This window comes from Salvelinus alpinus, chromosome 23, assembly GCF_045679555.1.
Source record: "Salvelinus alpinus chromosome 23, SLU_Salpinus.1, whole genome shotgun sequence".
NCBI lineage: Eukaryota > Metazoa > Chordata > Actinopteri > Salmoniformes > Salmonidae > Salvelinus > Salvelinus alpinus.
Window position 1 is genome coordinate 45,041,936 of NC_092108.1, and position 22,777 is coordinate 45,064,712.

Here is a 22,777-nt window from a genome sequence, read left to right on the forward strand (position 1 = left end):
AGAGAGATGCAAGTAAAGTTGGTCCAAGAAAGCAAACTTTATTGATAACAAATATCACAATGAAATTCATTATTCAATCAAATTGATCATCAACAGTTACACAGAAGTTTCAAATTAGGTTTCAAGTTTCATTGTTCAAGTTTCATTGTCACATGCACAAGTACAGTGGGTGGACTAAAAGGCCAGCAACACGGTATTATTCAATGCACTATGAAAATTGCACCTTATATACATTCTATAGATCCTACTGAGTATTCCCTACAACACTTTTACTGCTGCACATAGAATAACATTTGCTCTATTCGCCAATATGTATTTCATACAGTGATTTCCATTGGGGGTATTTATTTGACCTTGGAACATGTTTTAAACCCCACTTTTATGCAAATGTAGCTTAAAATATTAACACATATGAATCATTGTTAATGTTTAGACAATTATTATTCATATATCATGAACAAATACAGTTGTAATACAGGTTATTGACACTAGTGTTTAAGCACCAGCTGTCAGAGCAGCTCATAGATTACTGCACCTGTACATAGCCCATCTATAATTTAGCCCAAACAACTACCTCTTTACCTACTGTATTTATTTATTTATTTTGCTCCTTTGCACCCCATTATTTCTGTCTCTACTTTGTGCTTTCTTCCACTGCAAACCAACCATTCCAGTGTTTTTAGTTTTTATTTTACTTGCTGTGTTGTATTTACTTCGCCACCATGGCCTTTTTTATATTTTTATTTATTTATACATATATTTGTTTGCCTTCAACTCCCTTATCTCACCTCACTTGCTCACATTGTATATAGACTTATTTTCACTGTATTATTGACTATATGTTTGTTTTACTCCATGTGTAACTATGTGTTGTTGTATGTGCCGAACTGCTTTGCTTTATCTTGGCCAGGTCGCAATTGTAAATGAGAACGTGTTCTCAATTTGCCTACCTGGTTAAATAAAGGTTAAATAAATAAAATAAATAGTGTACTATTACGTGGGGGACCTTTATTTTGAAAGATTTCGAAATTCTGTGACCGGAAAGTACTTCTTTTATTATTTTTTATTATTGTTGCTGACGAGACGCTGATAAAGATTTGTTACTTATTATTCTCAGACGGGGAAGCTACAAACAACGACATAGAAACCATCGCCTGGTGAAAATAAGGTTTTCCCCCAAGGTAATGCATGAATAACGTGTATTTTTATTCAACTAGACGTCAACTAGTAATAAGGCTAACATGTGTCTCTAGCTAGTTAGCTAGCTAGCTAGAATAATTGATTACCCAACTCAGTTTGCGTCATTGCCGTGTATGCTTTTCTTTGTTTAGCCTAAAATTTTGTCGGCACTGTTGTGGCTAGTTAGTAACGTTATGAACGAGCTTGCTGGGTAATGTGGGTTAAAATGTAGTTATTAGACTAACGTCTTGGTAGCTAGCTAATATCAGTACCGCTAGATAGCTAACTGAAGAGAAACGTGCGTTATAAGAACCTGTCTTCTGCCATAATCATTTTCTCATCATGCTGTTGTTGCTTGTGGAAAAATTGTCATTGTGTGGGATTACACAAAGTGGACAAATACCAACACGTGTGCCATGCAAACGCATTTGAAGCCATTTAAAAAACGGTTAAATTGTCATAACTAAGATCAAAATTGTTTATTAGCGTCACTGCAGTCCTTGCCCATTACATGTAACTGGTGTCTTTTACATTGATCTCGACAAATTTATTTTCGTTGGGTGGTTGCAGTAAGTAGGCTTTTCTTTTCGCTAACGGTTTTTATTGAAGCCAATTTGGCCCACGTCTCATCAGGGTAACGTGGTTCTGGTCTGGAAACGTTATAATACAATAACAAATTGCCATTGCATGCCACTAAATTCAGCATAATTTGAAATGCCTGACTAGCTCCCCTCGATAAAACGGAGTAATTCTGTCTGGCGGTGGAACACAAAATGGGCCTAAACAAAATTACACATTTAGGGTAACATTTTCCTGCTCACATGATCGATTCTTGACCATTTTGTTTCTCTTAATTATACAACCGGTTGAATTTAGGTATTCAAAGCAATGGAGGGAGCCATGAAGAATATTTATTTTAAGTAACCATGTGAATGTATTTTACGCCCCTGAAGATCACAGGTCCATCTGAAAAGAGCCAGGTTGAGAGAATGGAAGGAAAGGTGATTAAAATGGAGGTGGAAGAAGAGGCAACCAGGTCTGTGGAAGTGCAGGTGGATGTGGCTGGCAGCGAAGAGAAGTCAGATGAAGCTTTGTCTAATGGTAGCCACTCAACCCCTAAGAGAAGCAGGGGTAGGCCCCCCAAAAACCGACTCGTCTCTGAATCAGATCAAGCCTTATCCAACGGTAGCTCCACAACACCTAAGATGGAACAGGGTAGGCCCAAAAGATCAGTCACTAAGAAGGGAAGAGGTAGTCCCAGTGTAGCCTTGTCTAATAGTAGCACCACAACACCTAAAAAAGGTCAGCAAAAAGGATCAATCTCCAAGTTAGGTGCTAGCCGCATAACACCTAAGAGGGGAAGGGCCAAAGGATCAGTGTTCACAAAACCCAAGATGCTGAAGGTTATAGGCAAGCCGTCGCAAGGCCAACCCCTTAAAGTGGTTGACCCCTCCCCTAAGAAGTGTGGCCGGCCCATTAAAGTTAAATCAAAAAGGGGTAGGCCAAAGAAGATCCTAACACCCGAGGAGGAAGAGGAGAGAAAGAAACTGGAAAGTCAACCAAGAGTGTTGAAGCCACTTGGAAGGCCACGCATCTATCCCCGCAATGACCCACCAGTCAGTGAGCCTAGAAGAAGAGGCCGCCCATGCAAGACTAAGAACAACAGGGGTGCTCACTTGCGGAAACCCCCCAATCCCAATCTCAAACCCCCCAATCCCAAACCCCCCATCTATGATGGTTCCCAACGGAAAAGAGGCCGTCCCTCTAATGCAGCAAAAAAAGAGAAGATCAAGGCAGAGCAAGAGAAGGCCAACAGTGAACCTCCAGTCAAACGGTCCTGCAACTTCAACGAAATAAGCGAGGCAGGATTTCCTCCAGTCGAAGAGGACATTGATATGTAAAAAGGTGAACTGAGGAAAGTGAAACCAGAAAGGGGAATGGAGGAAAGTGAAAGCGGATAAATATACAGAAGACACCAAGAAGCCAGTTACCTCCAGTGACCGCAGTAGCTTTCTCGGGGCCATAAGCAGGATGTCTGGCGACAGCCCGACCAGAGCAAGTACTCCCCACTTCATAGCTGCCCTGTTTTGGGGGGGGGGGGGGTCCAGTATAATTGCTGATATGAGACCATCTGATAATGCAGTTTTATATGGGGTGATCTCAGTTATGAAAATAGATAATGCACTCTTTCACTTGTCTGATTGCATTCTTCACCTTTATGGGGTTAAAATGGTTAGCCTTATTGTTGACCTGGACCATGCAACTTCCAATTCTTTCTCTGCATTGTTGGGAAGGGCCCATAAGTAAGCATTTCACTGTTAGTCTACGCCTGTTGTTTACGAAGCGTGTGACAAATACATTTGATTTGAACCCAACATTTTAAATTTCTACATTAAAAATGTACAGTTTCACTACTTGAGGGTTTTGTTCACCAATAGAATCCTTGTAGTTTGCTTATCAACGTTACTCCTCAGATCTTTTTATGATTTAGACTTATGTTGTTTTTTTGTTGACTGTCAGTCCTGATCACTAGGCCTACTTTGACATAACCAGTGGAGTAACATTTCAAACAGGACAGCTTGTGAGAGATTTTTAGATTTGTCAATGTTTTCAATAATTCTTTGGTGACATTGTAATGTGTTCATTGTCATGAAAAATCTGGTTGTTTACAAAAATGTTATAGTTGTGGATGGCTTGGTTTCACAGACCCTGGACTAATGTTATACACGTTTATGTAGGCTACATGTATTGGGCTATATCATGAAGTCTTGACCATTGAAATTCCAGTATAAATGCATTCCTTTATGTATCCACCTGTCAATTTAAACTCTGCCACTGACCGACTGCATTATACAGTGGCAAGAAAGTATGTGAACCCTTTGGAATTACCTGGATTTCTGCATAAATTGGTCATAATGTGATCTGATCTTCATCCAAGTCATAACAATAGACTGCTTAAAACTAATAAAAAACAATAATTTTTCATGTCTTTATTTTCACACCATGTAAACATTCATAGTGCAGGGTGGAAAAAGTATATGAACCCTTGGATTTAATAACTGGTTGACTCCTTTGGCAGCAATAACCTCGACCAAACATTTCTGTAGTTGCGGATCAGACCTGCACAACGGTCAGGAGCAATTTTGGACCATTCTTCTTTACAAAACTGTTTCAGTTCAGCAATATTCTTGGGTGTGAACCACTCGAGGTCATGGCACAGCATCTCAATCGGGTTGAGGTCAGGGTGTATTTTCTGTTTAAACAATTCTGTTGATTTACTTGTTTTGGGTCGTTGTCCTGTTGCATTGCCAAACTTCTGTTGAGCTTCAATTGGCGGACAGACAGCCTTACATTCTCCGTCAAAATGTCTTAAACTTGGGAATACATTTTCCCGTCAATGATAGCAAGCTGTCCAGGCCCTGAGGCAGCAAAGCAGCTCCAAACCATGATGCTCCCTCCACCATACTTTACAGTTGGGATGAGGTTTGATGTTGGTGTGCTGTGCCTTGTTTTCTCCACAGTGTTATGTTCCTTCCAAACAACTCAACTTTAGTTTAATCTGTTCACTGAATATTTTGCCAGTAGCGCTATGGAACATCCAAGTGCTCTTTTGCTAACTTCAGACATGTTGCAATGTTGTTTTTTTGGACAGCAGTGGCTTCTTCCACGGTATCCACCCATGAACACCATTTTAGTTTAGTGTTTCACGGATTGTAGACTCGGCAGAGTTGTTAGCATGTTCCAGCGATTTCTGTAAGTATTTAGCTGACACTAGGATTCTTAACCTCTGAGTATTCTGCACTGTGCTCTTGCAGTCATCTTTGCAGGACTGCCACTCCTAGGGAGAGTAGTAACAGTGCTGAACTTCATTTAGACAATTTGTCTTACCTTGGACTGATGAACATCAAGGCTTTTAGAGATACTTTTGTAACCCATTACAGCTTTATGCAAGTCAACAATTCTTCATCTTAAATCTTTTGAGAGCTCTTGTTCAAGCCATGGTTCACATCAGTCAATTCTTCTTGTGAATAGCAAAACTCCAATTGTGAGTTTTTTTTTTTATTAGGGCAGGGCAGCACTAACCATCTCCAATCTCGTCTCATTGATTGGCCTCCAGTTTAGCTGATGCCTGACTCCAATTAGCTTTTGAAGTCTTTAGCCTAGGGGGTTCACATACTTTTTCCAACCTACACTGAATATTTAAATGATGTATTTTTCTTGTCTATATTAAATACAATATTTTATGTGTTAGTTTAAGCACACAGTGTTCGTCTTGAAGAAATTAAGAATAGATCAAATTTTATGACCAATTTATGCAGAAATCCAGGTAATTCCAAATGGTTCACATACTTTCTTGCCACTGTATAGCCTAGAGGATATCTATTGAGATATTGTATCTTTCCCATATTGTGCATTTTACATTTGTTTATTCATCCTTTTTACTATATTTTTTTGCTTCTAGCTGTATTCATTTACTTTAGTTCGCTCCTCAATTCATGCACCTTGGTTGGAGCGAGAGAGTTCCCTTCATATTGCAATAATGCTGTACCAAAAGAGACATTTGGGTAGTGCGATCTGCCATGTTCTGAATCAGGCTAATTCTTGTCACGAGTTTTAATCAAGTAGGCCTAATTTTAGTAGAACAATGCATTTGTTTTTAATTTGGTCTTTTCCTCATACAGCTTTGTAGCTTGGGACCATCTTTCAAATCCTAAATGACCCATGTCAGCAGTTCTGGTAGGGCCGTGATTGTCTAGGTTGAGGGGAATTTCTGATTAATCCAGAACAAGGTCTGTGAAACCACTGAAGGTAACATGAATGAGTTTTCAGAATGTGTAAATTGTAAGTTTACTGCAATAAAATGTCAAACTTCATTACAGGTGGTTTTTAAACGTCAATAAAGCTTAATTTCTTATTTAGTATCTCTGCCTTTCGAGTGTATTGAATTACATGTTAAATTGTGAGCCAAGTCAGCATCCCTGGAGCTGTTTAATTTGACCTTTTAACTAGGCAAGTCAGTTAAGAACAAATTCTTATTTACAATGACGACCTACCGCGGCCAAACCTGGGACAATTATGCGCAGCCCTATGTAGGGGTAAATGCATTGCTCAAAGGCACACCCGCAGGAGACGTACCTGTGATTTCATGCTGTTCACAGCGTGGTAGCCACAGGACCAAAACAGTGGAAAAGTTGAGCCTCCCACTTTAACGCTCTTCGTTGTGGAAATTAACCCACTTTCTGCATCTACGTCATATTGCTGAGTCTACCCGGTTAGTCTCAAATTAGCCCTGTTAACAATACCTTTTAGATGGTCATTAAAAGACTTCCCAAACAGGTCTGTTGTAGACCCACTTACTCTGCTAACCTTGTCAAAATAAAAGTCCCCCACAAGTTATTCATTCTGTCCACATATGGTGCGTGACGTGCTGGACTTTTGTGTAAGCAGAGGAAGTGGGTCTAAAAAAAGACCCTGGTTTGGAAACACATGTTCCTTCAGATACGATCTCAAATTCACCATTTTAAAAATGACCCACCGGCACAGTAAGTTTCAATCAAATTTTATTTCACTTCTGGCTTCCCACAGGCTTTTTGTGCAACCCAATACAATAGGCCAAAGACCGGCAGTCCCTGTGTACCAGTTCGTATATAAAACATTCTCCATTCAGACTGCACAGGTGACGATTTCCTTCTTAACCCGATTTAATGTCGAGAAAGTGAAAATTAAAACGGGGGGGGGTATACATACATTCTTTATGAAACCACCATGCTAGAGAGTGGCTAATACCTAGGAATGCTAGTCCCAGATGTTGCACAATCACTTTCAGCCAATCGGGTTGCAGCCGTCTGTTTACCCGTCAATGTGGAGTGCAACATTAGGATTAGCCACTAGCGTGATGGTGAACAAAAAAATGGGTTTCATAAAGAAAGTATGCGTTTTTCGCCCCGCCTTCTCACCATTAAATCAAGCTGAGGAAATTGATGCCTTTGGAGCCTTTATGTACGAACGGGTCCACAGGGGATAAGAGTGTATTGCTGGCTGCCAGGGTTTCCGTTATAAAAATGTGCTGGACATTTGACCAGCTGCATTTTAAATTTACCGGACCCATATGCATTGGGTGTGTAACCTGATTAGGACATTGTTGGGTTCTGAGAATATGAAATGTTACTTATTCATGTCACGGATGGAGTGATAAGGTTGAGGGTCTACAACAGAAGTTAAGGGTTATAGGAAGGTATATAGTGGGTGCAACTAAGCTTGGAATGTGTTGAGTGCAGGGAAGCGATTACATGTGGCAGGCATTGATAAGGAGAGAGGGTAATGTATAACATTTACATTCTCAGGATATGTTATAGTTAGTCATCAGGGATCCTCTGGGAGTCTGGTATCAATAACCATGAAAGCCTTGAGTTGGGGAGGAGTGAGCACTTTGGGGTAGAGGTCAGGTCAGATGAAGTGAGGAAGAACCGATATCACTAAGGTTCTGTCTAGCAACAGGGATGCTTTGGCTGTTCAGATGTGGAGGAAGAGACTCAGCGTAGGAGAAAGGGTTAAATATCAGTGCTTGTGTGAAATCGTTGCCTAAATTACAGCTGTAACGACCCTTTGGGAAGAATTAAACTAGTGTCCGCGAGTTATTTACTCTGAAAAATAAGAACATAACGTCCACCCACGGTGCTCATAATGACAAATCACATTTAGTTTATGGTAATTAATCTTAACCGAACATGCAAGTCTAGGATGCTTTAATGCGTGTCCTTACTGTGCACTGTGAAGATGTTAGAATGAGGCCTTGTCTAGACTTGACAGTTCATGCAGCTTTAATATTCTAATCATGGAATTCCGAAGGCGTCATGCGTCTACACCTACATTTAAATGTGTCTACCGTGTAAACACTGTCCGGATTGGCTTTTCCTGTGCTATATTCAAATGCCAGTATGCATTCTACAGTGGAATAGATAACATATTATAAACATAACTGATGACAGTAGCTTACTGCTTTTATGCTAGCTAGATACAGTAATGTCAAAAGGGCTTGCAAAAGTTTAGCATAACTAGCCCCCCCCCAAAGAAACCTAATATTAGCTAGCTGGTCCAGCAAACATTCCTCACATGCTAGGAATGCATTTCCTCCAATGTTATAATGAAAAGGAGTTTAGCACACTTGTGTGCACTTTTGGTAGCCTGATTGCTTCCAGTGAGGAGAGATCGGCACACATTGCATCCCTGACCACCTCCTGAAGTGGTCAGCCAGATCTGAACACAATCAGACCATAAAGCGACTTTTGTGCGTCTAGACCAGTCTTTTCAATGCAATCTTCGATTCTGATAGCAGAAGTCGCATGTAAGTATCATGTAAGTATCAAGTGTAGACACAACCTAACTGTCCAAATTTACTTTTCCTAAGCCAACAAGACGAGTAACGAACAGCAAAATCACTAGCCTATGCATAGGTGGCGGTGCATGTGTTAAGTTTGGGGAAGCAAATTTTCACCATAAAAATTAACTTTTATAATGAAGCATTTAATGCATCATTGCATTTGCAGACTTATGCAAAATAGCTTACTATTTGTAATGTGATGAGTAGATTGGACCGTCATAATTTAGGCAATGCTTAAAATTGTAAATCAGGAGATGCTGAAACAAAAAGTAGGCCTAGAGGCACTTAGAGAAGTTGGACACATGGGGGATTATTTGTTGTGTGGTTGGGTGGTATTATTTGTTGGGTGGTATGCCAGCAGCATACCACCCTGCATACCACTGCTGGCTTGCTTCTGAAGCTAAGCAGGGTTGGTCCTGGTCAGTCCCTGGATGGGAGACCAGGTGCTGCTGGAAGTGGTGTTGGAGGGCCAGTAGGAGGCACTCTTTCCTCTGGTCTAAACAAAGATCCCAATGCCCCAGGGCAGTGATTGGGGACACTGCTCTGTGTAGGGTGCCGTCTTTCGGATGGGACGTTAAATGGGTGTCCTGACTCTCTGAGGTCATTAAAGATCCCATGGCACTTATCGTAAGAGTAGGGGTGTTAACCCCGGTGTCCTGGCTAAATTCCCAATCTGGCCCTCAACCATCACGGTCACCTAATAATCCCCAGTTTACAATTGGCTCATTCATCCCCCTCCTCTCCCCTGTAACTATTCCCCAGGTCGTTGCTGCAAATGAGAACGTGTTCTCAGTCAACTTACCTGGTAAAATAACGGTAAAATAAAATAAAATAAAAAATTATTGGGTCCGGGAAGAATTTGGCCTTTTAGAATTGCATGAAATGTGTTCATAGTCATTTTATGACTGGAGACTAATACCTCACAAATGACACTGAAACTGATCATCTGAAATCAATACAAACTACCATCACCAGCCTAGGTGTGTGGAGACACACAATATGAGGAAGAAATTGTGCTAGAAAAGCTTTCACTCACCCAATGATGCGCAGCTTGTTTTACTTGTATTAATTATTTATTTTTCACCCAATAGGCTTATTTGGATGTTGATCAAATATTTCGGTAGCCTACAGTCAGATTTGAGTATTCTTTTAAGGAGCCATTTGCTTTCCAACCTGTGTTTTCCCGCAATTGTATTTGAAATATTGCGAAAAGCTTGTTCCGGCTGCATGCTGCTCACTGACAGATTTGCCGAGCTATATGCCTTGTGAATTGGGATACATAAACACAATCCACAGTGAGGCTATTTTTTTGTACATTACCCCCTTTTCTCCCCAATTTGTAGTTACAATCTTATCCCATCGCTGCAACTCCCCTACAGACTCGGGAGAGGGGAAGGTCGAGAGCCATGCGTCCTCCGAAATATGACCCTACCAGCTGCACTGCTTCTTGACACTGCTCGCTTAACCCAAAATTCAGCCGCACCAGGAACAAGGAAATCCCGGCAGTGCTGGGCCAATTGTGCACTTTGTTTCATGGGTCTCCCGGTCACGGCCAGGTGTGACACAGCCTGGGATTGAACATGGGTCTGTAGTGAAGCCTCAAGCACTGCACCACTCGGGAGGCCTACTGGCTATTTTTTTTAAAGAAGCCATTGGTCCTCTGTGGCTAAATTATAGGCATACTCCTAGTGGAGTATTCAGAAATAAATGAAATAATTCAGAACAGAGTAGTAATTCTATAACTTTGGAAAATGTATTTAAATTAAATAAGGGGTGCTGCAGCTCCTCCAGCGGCTATGATTATACAAGGAAATAAATGATGTACAACGCTGGAGAGATGAGTTGCAGGGTCAACTCTAGCAGAGAGATCATAGAACATAAATGTCATACTAGTTCTGCGCGCTTCTCTCGCTCTCTCACCACAGCCATGCGTTGGTCTCAAACAAGCTATATGTTGCGTAAACCATAAACCCGGGCCGGTCCAAAACGAATTGTTAGAATATCAGGCGCGTGCTGAAAATCTAGGTTCACATTACGTTTTTTTCAGAGGGCAGGAACATGTATGAGAAGGCAACTCGAATGAGCTCTGATTGCTTTTTATTAAAATGTTTACATTTAAAACAATTACTTTTCTTCTCTCATGTAGAGGTACCAGATCTGGCCAAATAGTTTCCGGAACGAAACAGTCCTGTTCCGGCTGGATCTGCCTCAAATTAACCACTGCATTTAGCCAGGCTAATAATATAACTCATTCACTGTTTGCAAAAAAATACCTATCAATGAATGACTGAGCGCGTATAGCCCTGGGCTATAACATACGTTTCTTCTTTCTTTGCACAGGAAAAACACATTTCAAGCAATTCTACTAAACTGTATATGACTGGTAGACATTAGCAGAATCTTTTTTTAATATGACAATTTACAGGGTAGCCTAATCTACTGACACTGACAAACAGATCATATAATAGGCCTACGAGAAATGGAGGAGGAAAATATTGTCCAAAAACAAACTTAAGTGGCACTGACCTAACAATGATAGAGTGAACATGCGCAGTGCGCACTCACCGGGGCTATGGCTGATGCTCTTCGCTGGTGCCAATAAAAATAGGCCTACTGTTCGCGCAATTAAGTTGAGAATTTTGATAGCTAAAAAACAGATTCATATTTTCAAATGGTCTTCACTTTACAGCAATAACATTGTTTGGAAAGCAAATGGCTTTATTTTTAAATATTGCGATATGCCTGGCTGGCTGGGCCTCTACTTTTCACGGAGAGTCGCAACTCAACAATGATCTATTTGGTATTTGCTGCGAGCGCTGCATTTCCTTCAGGACTGTAGGCAATGTGATTTAAAACAATCCACAACTTACTTTTGTTTAAGGCTAGGGGAAGCTAATGATCCCCTGTGCCCAAATCATGCTTTAGTAGCCTATTCTATTTATTTATGCATAGACAGGAGTACTGTAGGCTAAATTAGGCTATATCAGTTTGGCAATTTACTTAGGGAAAGCTTCCCCTAGCCTTATGGACGCGGCGCCTATGTCAATCAGTCAGCTTGTCGAGAAAGAAATAGCCCAGACAGACTCTGGGACAGCTGTGAGAGGATAGATCCCAAATTCATACAACCAGTAGGCCAAGGTACATAATTTTTAAGCAAAGAATCTGACGTAACAGCTCAGAACGTTTAAGCTTAAAATGTTGATCAACTATTTAACATTATTAGCGCAGCAACGCACACAAGGCAGTATGGTACATGCAAGTGTGCATTTGGCTACAGGACAATGCACGTTGAAAACCAATAGAACATGAGAGAAATAGCCTAGTGGTTTCAATGGCATATGGGAATCTTTATAAAATAATTGCCTTCCCGGATATGGTCGGATTTTGCCTAGGCTACTTTGAAGCAAGGTAAAACATGCCTCATATGTAGTAAAACGTTCAGGTTTCAAACAATTAAGTAGCTATATGTTTTCAAAATGCACACTGCCTCCAGCTCATTGCAAAGTGGTGCGTCGTGCTGATGAAGCCTGTCTTCCGTTGCCTATGCATTTGAATAGAGAATAGGATGTGCCCTTCAATTACCAGTTAATAAAAATAGCTATTTTTAAATCGTGGCCAAAACACAATTGCATTTACACTTTACAAAAATGAATGCAACAATTTCAAAGATTTTACTAAGTTAAAGTTCATAAGGAAATCGGTCAATTGAAATAAATTCATTAGGCCCTAATCTATGGATTTCACATGACTGGGAATACAGATATGCAGCTGTTGGTCACAGAAAATAAATGTATGGGTGTGGATAAGAAAACCAGTCAGTATCTGGTGTGACCATTTGCCTCGCATAGAGTTGATCAGGCTGTTGATTGTGGAATGTTGTCCCACTCTTCAATTGCTGTGCGAAGTTGCTGGATATTGGCGGGAACTGGAACACGCTGTCGTACATGTCGATCCAGAGCACCCCACACTTGCTTAATGGGTGACATGTCTGGTGAGTATGCAGGTCATGGAAGAACTGGGACATTTTCAGCTTCCAGGAATTGTGTAAAATTCCTTGCGACATGGGGCCATGCATTATGCTGAAACATGAGGTGATGGCAGCAGATGAATGGCACGACAATGGGCCTCAGGATCTCGTAACGGTATCTCTGTGCCTTCTAATTCCCATTGATAAAATGCAAGTGTGTTCATTGTCTGTAGTTTATGCCATAATAACATAATGGTGACATCAACAAACCTCTGCCCACACGACACCATACACGCTGTCTGCCATCTGCCCGGTACAGTTGAAACACGGATTCATCCATGAAAAGCACACTCCTCTAGCGTGCCAGTGGCCATCGAAGGTCAGCATTTGCCCACTAAAGTCAGTTATAACGCCAAACTGCAGTCAGGTCAAGACCCTGGTGAGGATGACGAGCATGTATTTGTGCTTCCCTGAGACGGCTTTTGACAGTTTGTGCAGACATTCTTCAGTTGCGCAAACCCAGTTACATCAGCTGTCCAGGTGGCTGGTCTAAGACGATCCAACAGGTGAAGAAGCCGGATTTGGAGGTCCTGGGCTGACGTTGTTACACGTGGTCTGAGGTTGTGAGGTCGGGTGGATGTACTGCCAAATTCTCTAAAACAACATTGGAGGTGGCTTCTGGTAGAGAAATTAACATACAGTTCTCTAGTTACAGCTCTGGTGGACATTCCTGCTGTCAGCATGCCAATTGCACACTCCCTCAAAACTTTACAGAGATCTGTGGCATTGTTTCTACAATGAATTTCTCCCATTCTTTTCTGCAGATCCTCAAGCTGTCAGGTTGGATGGGGAGCATTTGCTTCACAGCTATTTTCAGGTCTCTCCAGAGATGTTAGATTGGGTTCAAGTCTGAGCTCTGGCTGGGCCACTCAAGGACATTCAGAGACTTGTCCCGAAGCCACTACTGCGTTGTCTTGGCTGTGTGCTTAGGGTCGTTGTCCTGGCTGTGTGCTTAGGGTCATTGTCCTGTTGGAAGGTGAACAATACCCCAGCCCAATGTCCTGAGCGCTATGGAGCAGGTGTTCATCAAGGATCTCTCTGTACTTTGCTCCATTCATCTTTCCCTCGATCCTGACTAGTCTCCCAGTCCGTCACTGAAAAACAGCCCCACAGCATGATGCTGTCACCACCATGCTTCACCGTAGAGATGGTGCCATGTTAACTCCAGATGTGATGCTTGGCATTCAGGCCAAAGAGTTCATTCTTGGTTTGATCAGACAAGAGCATTTTGTTTCTCATGGTCAGTCCTTTAGGTGCTTTTTTGGCAAAACCAAGCAGGCTGTCATGTGCCTTTTACTGAGGAGTGGCTTCCGTCTGGCTGCAAAGATGAGAGTGCTGCAAAGATGATTGTCCTACTAGAAGGTTCTCCCATCTCCACGGAAGACTCTGGAGCTGTCAGTGACCATCGGGTTCTTGGGTCATCTCCCTGACCAAGGCCCTTCTTCCCCGATTGCCCAGTTTGGCTGGGGGGCCCAGCTCTAGGAAAAGTCTGTGGTTCCAAACTTCTTCCATTTAAGAATGATGGAGGCCACTGTTCAATGCTGCAGACAATTTTTGGTATCTTTCCCCAGACCTGTGCCTCGACACAATCCTGTCTCGGAGCTCTACAGATAATTCCTTCGACCTCATGGCTTGGTTTTTGCTCTGACATGCACTGTCAACTGGGAGACCTTATACAGACAGGAGTGTGCCTTTCCAAATCATGTCCAATCAATTGAATTTACCACAGCTCGACTCAAGTTGTAGAAACATCTCAAGGATGATCAATGGCAACAGGATGCACCTGAGCTCAATTTCAAGTCTCATAGCAAAGGCTCTGAATAATTTTATATATATATTTATTTATTTAAAATAAAATTTGCAAAGCTTTCTAAACCTGTTTTTGGCTTTGTCATTATGGGGTATTGATGAGGATTCTTTTTTAAAATCCATTTTAGTATAAGGCTGTAATGTAACAAAATGTGGAAAAAGTAATGGGGTCTGAATACTTTCCAAATGCACTGTAACTGAGGGATGTCTCCTTTCATATCTGGAAAAGGACAAATTAGTAAAGGAGAAACTGATGCTGCAGCATTGCTCATCTTCATAGATGAATCCAGTCAACATGGGTGTCTTGATAGAGATCAGCTGGTGAACCTACAGTAAAACAAATAAAAAGCACACCTGATGTTAGACTATCACTTCTTTTTGAGAATGTTTTGAGAATTACACAAATATTAACTTTCAAAGTCTGCTACCTCAGTTTGTATGATGGCAATTTGCATATACTCCAGAATGTTATGAAGAGTGATCATATGATTAATTATCCTTCTTTGCCATGCAAATTAACTGAATTCCCCAAAAACATTTCTACTGCATTCCAGCCCTGCCATAAAAGGACCAGCTGACATGTCAGTGATTCTCTCGTTAACACAGGTGTGAGTGTTGACGAGGACAAGGCTGGAGATCACTCTGTCATGCTGATTGAGTTTGAATAACAGACTGGAAGCTTCAAAAGGAAGGTTGTGCTTGGAATCATTGTTCTTCCTCTGTCAACCATGGTTACCTGGAAGGAAACACGTGCCGTCATCATTGCGAACTTCAAGGAGAGCGGTTCAATTGTTGTGAAGAAGGCATCAGGGCGCCCAAGAAAGTCCAGCAAGCGCCAGGACCGTCTCCTAAAGTTGATTCAGCTGCGGGATCAGGGCACCACCAGTACAGAGCTTGCTCAAGAATGGCAGCAGGCAGGTGTGAGTGCATCTGCACGCACAGTGAGGCGAAGACTTTTGGAGGATGGCCTGGTGTCAAGAAGGGCAGCAAAGAAGCCACTTCTCTCCGGGAAAAACATCAGGGACAGACAGATACTCTGCAAAAGGTACAGGGATTGGACTGCTGAGGACTGGGGTAAAGTAATTTTCTCTGATGAATCCCCTTTCTGATTGTTTGGGGCATCTGGAAAAAAGCTTGTCCGGAGAAGACAAGGTGAGCGCTACCATCAGTCCTGTGTCATGCCAACAGTAAAGCATCCTGAGACCATTCATGTGTGGGGTTGCTTCTGAGCCAAGGGAGTGGGCTCACTCACAATTTTGCCTAAGAACACAGACATGAATAAAGAATGGTACCAACACATCCTCCGAGAGCAACTTCTCCCAACCATCCAGGAACAGTTTGGTGACAAACAATGCATTTTCCAGCATGATGGAGCACCTTGCCATAAGGCAAAAGTGATAACTAAGTGGCTCGGGGAACAAAACATCGCTATTTTGGGTCCATGGCCAAGAAACTCCCCAGACCTTAATCCCATTGAGAACTTGTGGTCAATCCTCAAGAGGCGGGTGGACAAACAAAACCCCACAAATTCGGACAAACTCCAAGCATTGATTATGCAAGAATGGGCTGCCATCAGTCAGGATTTGGCCCAGAAGTTAATTGACGGCATGAAAAAGAAGGGTCAACACTGCAAATATTGACTCTTTGCATCAACTTCATGTCATTGTCAATAAAAGCCTTTGACACTTATGAAATGCTTGTAATTATACTTCAGTATTCCATAGTAACATCTGACAAAAATATCTAAAGACACTGAAGCAGCAAACTTTGTGGCAATTCATATTTGTGTCATTCTCAACTTTTGGCCACGACTGTATATGGTAGTCATATTGTACAATTTGTGTCTCACCTTTTTCATGGTCATGGCTAGAAGGGATCCAGCTTTTGTAAAATGAATGTCAAATTTAACTTTTCATAGTAGGTTAGGAGAATTAACATTGCAGGTTAGGAGAATTATGTTAAGGTTAGGAAAAGGGTAAGCTAAAATGCCATAAAAATATATATGTTTTGAAGTTCATTTGCTGGATCCCTTTTAGCCATGACCCCTTTTCAAAGGCCTAGATTACATGGTTGCATTCAAGACAAGGTCGTTTTTATTTATCCGTTGACAGCCTATGCTACCGTCGTATTAAAAAAAGATTCTGCTAATGTTTCCAGTCAAAGTGTAGTGGAATTGCATTTAATGTTTTTCAAAAGACACATTTTTCCCGTGCAATGGAAAGAAACTCCTGATATAGCCTATAGGCCTACGCGCTCATTAATAGCCTAAATTATGACTATCCAATCTACTCATCACATTAGGAATAGTAGGCTTACATTAGACTGCAAATGCAATGATAAATGCATGCAATCAATCCTTTGTTACAAAGGTGAATTTTTATGGGGAGGGGGTTCCCAAAAACTTGAAACTCACGCGCTGCCTATGTAAGAGACAGACTACAAGCTATCTAGCTAGCTAACTGACTTAGTCTTGTTGCGAACACCTTGTTAGCAGCGGAACTCGAAATCGGACTTACCAGTTGGTTCAGGTCTTGACGGGCAAAAAGGTTTCTTCGCTTTTCTGACAGTTCTTGAGTCTTATCTCGTTGTATTTTCCCGTTGTCTTTTCTGCCTTGTTAGAGCAACCAAATACAGCACATAAATTGACTGTGGTGATGAATCAACTAGTTTTAGGAACCGTTATCACGCAGCATGGGGTAGCCTCTCAGCTTGTGGTCGAAATAATTGATTATGTGGTGGTCTTACGACATGGCCGCAAGGAGGCGTCATATGTCAACTTCTTGGCCACTTGGGACTTTGTGGCTGTAGAATCTAGTGGAAACCGTTTATCGTCTGCACAAGGGCTTGGAAACCACCGCACTCGTTTAAGCACCGCCTTTGCCAAATCCTGATTCGTCCAAATAATGGAAGAAAACCACAAACTACTACTGCTCATAATTACACAATTATACGTCGTGAGCGTTGACAGATTCTCGCCGTTTCATCTGTCCGAGAGATTAATAGCAGCACCAAAATAAGACCCTCGTGATACTATTCTGCAGACCACTGACCTCAATGTAACAAGCTATCCACCTGGTATTACGATAATAGCATAAACTTGATACATTCACAAGAGTTGCTTCTGGTCAGCAGAAGTATGCAACTCTTGGCTTGTATAGCCAACTTTGACTTCTAGCTGTGCTAGCTAGATTGTTTCTATTACCCAGGAAGAGGCAGTACCTGGCTGGCTAAGTTTCTAGCATTTCTGCTTTGCTGCATCGGCAGACACATTAGCATAGGCTAGCTAACGTTTGCCGGTGAAAGTATATTTTAAAACCCTGGTGAAATTGACAACATATCCCTTACAAACTGCTCAATAACTATCTCATGTGAAGGACTGACAGATTTGACAGAGATAAGGTTAGCTTTCCACAACTATGGCTAGCTAACTGGTAAACACTCAATGTCAATGGCTAACGTTAGCTAGTTACTCTATCACATTAACGCTAGCTACTTTCTTACCTGTGGTTGGACTGTTGTTGACAAGGAAAACATTGCCAATGTCGCTCTTAGACAGACCAACAAATATGTTTCAACGTTCCTTTCCGAATTGTCTGTGTTCCTTTAGCTAATGTTACTGAAAATCCTGTTCAATGTGCGAACCACCCATTTAGCTCGTGAAGTTCGCAAGAGGAAAGCTGCTCATTTTAAAGGTCAACCGGATATTTTTATTTTTGACAACCGGAGTAAGTTCGCTGGCTAAAGGCTTAAATAAACAACCCTTAAGGGATAGTTCACCCAAATTACAAAATTAAATTTTGCATTGTTTCCTTACCCTGTAAGGCAGCTTATCATAAAGTGTGGGTCATGACCAATGACGTATACCAGACTGTAAAAAATATAAACCCTGGATTGCTGCTATGTAATGGCCATTGAGAGGCAGTCCTCCATACGAATGAATGAGATTCTAAAGTATTTCAATTAAATACAACATTATATAGTATCTCCTCCGTGTCAAGAAAAGCACATGAGCTAATTATAATACACAAAGTAAGCAAAACAATCAAGTCATTCCAACATTGCCTAAAATGATGAATAAGATACTGATGAGATAGACCTATATAAGCAATAGCCTATAAAAATGTAGATGTACAAACTATGGCATAAGGGAATGATGAGCGCATAAGAGGCAATCCGTAATTTCTATTAAGACATTAATGAGCGAGCAAAGATGGATGTAGTCCATATAACTATTTGTTCAGCACTTTTGAAATGTACAGCAACAGAATTCAGAACATGGGTCGTTCTTACAGTATTCTCCCTGTACACCAAGTCAGAACCGTAGGATAAATAAAGGGGGCATATCAGCAGACAAAGAAAGCTCTTGCAATTTTCAAATATTCAATGACATTACTCTAAAACAGGCTATAGGCTACATGTGCACCACAAAGTCAGAACAGTAGACTAAGTTCTGAGGGGGAAAGGGACCAAATTATTAGGGTAAGGCACATGGGCTACTAACAGCTTACTTCACAACATACACTTAGTATGACTTTCATAGCTACAGCATACAGTACCAGTCAACAGTTTGGACACTGCTACTGTACTCATTCAAGGGTTTTTCTTTATTTTTACTATTTTCTACATTGTAGAATAATAGTGAAGACATCAAAACTATGAAATCATGTAGTAACCAAAAAAGTGTTAAACAAATCAAAATATATTTTATATTACAGATTCTTCAAAGTAGCCACCCTTTGCCTTGATGACAGCTTTGCACATTCTCTCAACCAGCTTCACCTGAAATGCTTTTCCAACAGTCTTGAAGGAGTTCCAGCATATGCTGAGCACTTGTTGACTGCTTTTCCTTCACTCTGTGGTCCAACTCATCCCAAACCATCTCAATTGGGTAGAGGTAGGGTGATTGTGGGGGCCAGGTCATCTGATGCAGCACTCCATCACTCTCCTTCTAAGCGCAAACCAGATGGGATGGCGTATCGCTTGCCGAATGCTGCGGTAGCCATGCTGGTTAAGTGTGCCTTGAATTCTAAATAAATCACTGACAGTGTCACGAGCAAAGCACCCCCACACCATCACAACTCCTCCATGTTTCACGGTGGGAACCACACATGCAGAGATCATCCATTCACCTACTCTGCGACTCACAAAGACATGGCGGTTGTAACCAAAAATCTCAAATTTGGACTCATCAGACCAAAGGACAGATTTCCACCGGTCTATACAATCTCCTCTGAACAGTTGATGTTGAGATGTGTCTGTTACTTGAACTCAGTGAAGCATTTATTTGGGCTGAAATTTCTGAGGCTGGTAACTCCAATGAACTTATCCTCTGCAGCAGAGGTAACTCTGGGTCTTCCTTTCCTGTGGCGGTTGATGGTTTATACGACTACATTTGAAGAAACTTTTAAAGTTCTTGAAATTTTCCAGATGGACTGTTGTTTCTTTTTGCTTATTTGAACTGTTCTTGCCATAATGTGGACTTGGTCTTTTACCAAATAGGGCTATCTTCTGTATACCACCCCTACCTTGTCACAACACAACTGGTTAGTTAATTAACAAGGCACACCTGTTAATTGAAATGCATACCAGGTGACAACCTCATGAAGTTGGTTGAGAGAATGCCAAGAGTGTGCAAAGCTGTCATCAAGGCAAAGGGTGCCTACTTTGAAGAATCTAAAACATAAAATATATTTTGATTTGTAAAAAAAAAAAAATGGTTACTACATGATTCCATGTGTCATTTCATAGTTTTGATGTCTTCACTATTATTCTACAATGTAGAATATAGTAAAAATAAAGAAGAACCCTTGAATGAGTAGGTGTGTCCAAACTTTTGATGGTACTGTATATACATATGACTGATTCACTGGGGGCTCCCGAGTGGCACAGCAGGTTGGCATTTATTGGAATGACACATGTACTGGAGGCAACTCTGCAGGATAGTCTAGCTGGCACAGCCACAAAGTCATAAAATCTGATTTTAAACCTGACCCTAACCTTAACCACACTGCTAACCTTATGCCTAACCCTAACCTTGAATTAAGACCAAAAAACACATTTTTGTTTTCATTAGTTTTTACGATATATTGCCAATTTTGCTTTTGCAGCAGGCCCATCTAGTGGAAATCGCTCAGATCTGCCTTCAGGACAAGACTCATCCCAATAAACGCCTGACCCTGAATCTAGTCTAAAACTTTTCTAATCTATTTTTATCTCACTGAAAGACAAACACGCCCCCTTTGAACGCCTTAGAGCAGGCATAGTCGTGGTAATATTTTACTTGTACAGACTACCAAATACAGTACAATCCCAAATAGTTTCCGAGGCTTCAAATTCCCCAAACAGAAATAGCACTATTTCGCTCGACCAATAGGTGGCAGTATAAGATAGATGTTGACCTGCTGCATCTACATGTGCAGTTGCGTAAACCGTTACTTCACTCTCAACGAGGCTCAACGAGGCTAGCTATGGAGGCGGGATGCACGGGCTGAGAGAAGGAACAGTTTAGCCCAGAATTTACGGCATGCGTTTTGGGCCGCACCAAAGTCAGTATTTATCACCATCTTTGGCCGAATCGAACTAACTTGCAATTAACATTTTAAAAATCATTGGCTCTCCATAGAACTTTTAGATCTCATTATGATGAGAAATCAGGCCTGCGCCAAAGCTAGAAAATCTGACTGTAGCTGATTGGCAGCTTTTCAGGCAATTGAGAAATAGATGCAATTCTTATATTAAGAAAGATAAATCAAGCTACTTTCTAAAGCACAGTTCAGACACATAAGATGAGACGTGACGTCTTAAGGCGTTTTAGAACAAAGTTGGTTTGATCTGAATGGTCTAGTCTTAGAAGGTCTCATGTTGTCGCTCTGATTTTTAGCACAAATTTCTTTACATCGCTGTTAGTGAGCATTTCTCCTTTGCCAAGATAATCCATCCGCCTGGCAGGTGTGGCATATAAAGAAGCTGATTAAACAGTATGATCATTACAGAGGTGCACCTTGTGCTGGGGACAATAAAAGGCCACTCCAAAATGTGCAGTTTTGTCACACAACACAATGTCAGATGTGTCAAGTTGAGGGAGCGTGCCATTGGAATGCTGACTGCAGGAATGTCCACCAGAGCTGTTGACAGAGAATTGAGTATTCATTTCTCTACCATAAGCCACCACTAATGTTGTTTTAGAGAATTTGGCAGTATGTCCAACCAACCTCACACAGCAGAACACGTGTATGGCATCGTGTGGGCGAGCGGTTTGCTGATGTCAACATTGTGAACAGAGTGTCCCGGGGTGGCGGTGGGGTTATTGTATGGGTAGGCATAAGCTACGGACAACGAACACGATATCATTTTATCGATGGCAATTTGAATGTACAGAGATACTGTGGCGAGATCCTGAGGCCCATTTTCGTGCCATTCATCCGCTGACGTCACCTCATGTTTCAACATGATAATGCACGGCCCCATGTTGCAAGGATCTGTACACAATTCCTGTAAGCTGAAAATGTCCCTGTTCTTCCATGGCCTGCATGCTCACCAGACATGTCATCCATTGAGCATGTTTGAGATTATCTGTATCGACGCGTACGACAGCGTGTTCCAGTTCCCGCCAATATCAGTCATGGGGTAGCTTCCCAGTCATGGGGTAGCTTCCCATTTCTGTAGTTTCCCATGCTTCACAGTATGTTGGAAACACCCACTTTAGCTACAGAAAGTCAACATACGAGAATACCCCTAGAGTCTGCGAGAGCGGGGGCGGAAGATGACTCATCGGCTGACAACATGGTAACGACTGGACCGGAAACGACTACGAGTAATGAGAGCACAGCACAAGAGACAGCAACTGTCACAAGTTCCGCTGCAACAGCGGGCCACAAACAGATGCAGGTATGTGTCTGTGGTTGGAGGAAAGTTACATCACACCATGGGTTGAGGATCCACCAGAGGAAGAAGGGGTGTTTGGGTAAAGAGAGACAGAGGCCTCGCATTGATCACTTTCGCAGAAAGTGATCAAATCAGTTGAATGAAGCACAGCAACTGGACGCAAACCATAGTTTGCAGTGCATCAGTACCACTGTCATGGAGGATGTAAGCACCGAAGTAACAACTGAGGTGGAACCAACAACAGGAGTGGAACTCACCCAGCCTCCCAGACCTGCAGTCGAGAGGAGACTACCAGGGCACAGACCGTATGTGAAGTGGCCTGGCGCCAGTGACAAGAAGTTGTGGGAAGCAGTGAATACTGACCTTACCTTGACCGTCGAGAAACTTCGAGGCACAGTGGAGAAGAAGTTGGAGAGGATGGGGGACATCATCTATGAGTACGGGGCAGAAAGCTTTGGAGTGCAAGAGGCAAAAGGCGAGAGAAAGGTTCCAACCCC

General features: G+C 41.8%; 2 protein-coding genes and 1 long non-coding RNA gene across 6 annotated transcripts in view; 1 reads left to right on the top strand and 2 right to left on the bottom strand.

Moving 5' to 3' along the window:
• The window catches only part of LOC139551134 (ATP-dependent zinc metalloprotease YME1L1-like), a 54,972-nt gene extending 36,778 nt beyond the window's left edge, over positions 1-18,194 (bottom strand). Inside the window, exon 1 of one of the 4 annotated variants that reach the window (XM_071362546.1) lies at positions 17,898-18,194. In XM_071362546.1, coding sequence (XP_071218647.1) covers positions 17,898-17,930 — 33 coding nt within the window. In that variant the 5' untranslated portion in view covers positions 17,931-18,194. The remainder of the gene's footprint in view (positions 1-17,897) is intronic. The other 3 variants (XM_071362545.1, XM_071362548.1, XM_071362547.1) reach the window with 3 other exon arrangements.
• LOC139551137 (histone-lysine N-methyltransferase 2B-like) lies at positions 1,008-6,101 on the top strand. The gene is made up of 2 exons (XM_071362555.1): positions 1,008-1,181; positions 2,133-6,101. The coding sequence occupies exon 2, from the start codon at positions 2,169-2,171 to the stop codon at positions 3,078-3,080; it is 912 nt and encodes a 303-aa protein (XP_071218656.1). The 5' UTR covers positions 1,008-1,181; positions 2,133-2,168; the 3' UTR covers positions 3,081-6,101.
• LOC139551138 (uncharacterized) lies at positions 3,274-17,875 on the bottom strand. Its single transcript, XR_011670207.1, has 2 exons — positions 16,913-17,875; positions 3,274-14,723 (listed from the first exon to the last, which is right to left on the bottom strand). It is a non-coding gene; the product is annotated as an uncharacterized lncRNA (long non-coding RNA).
• Positions 18,195-22,777: the final 4,583 nt, after the last annotated feature.

Excerpts from the sequence above, each read along its gene's own strand:
- LOC139551137 (XM_071362555.1), top strand. The coding sequence starts at position 2,169 with ATGGAAGGAAAGGTGATTAAAATGGAGGTGGAAGAAGAGGCAACCAGG.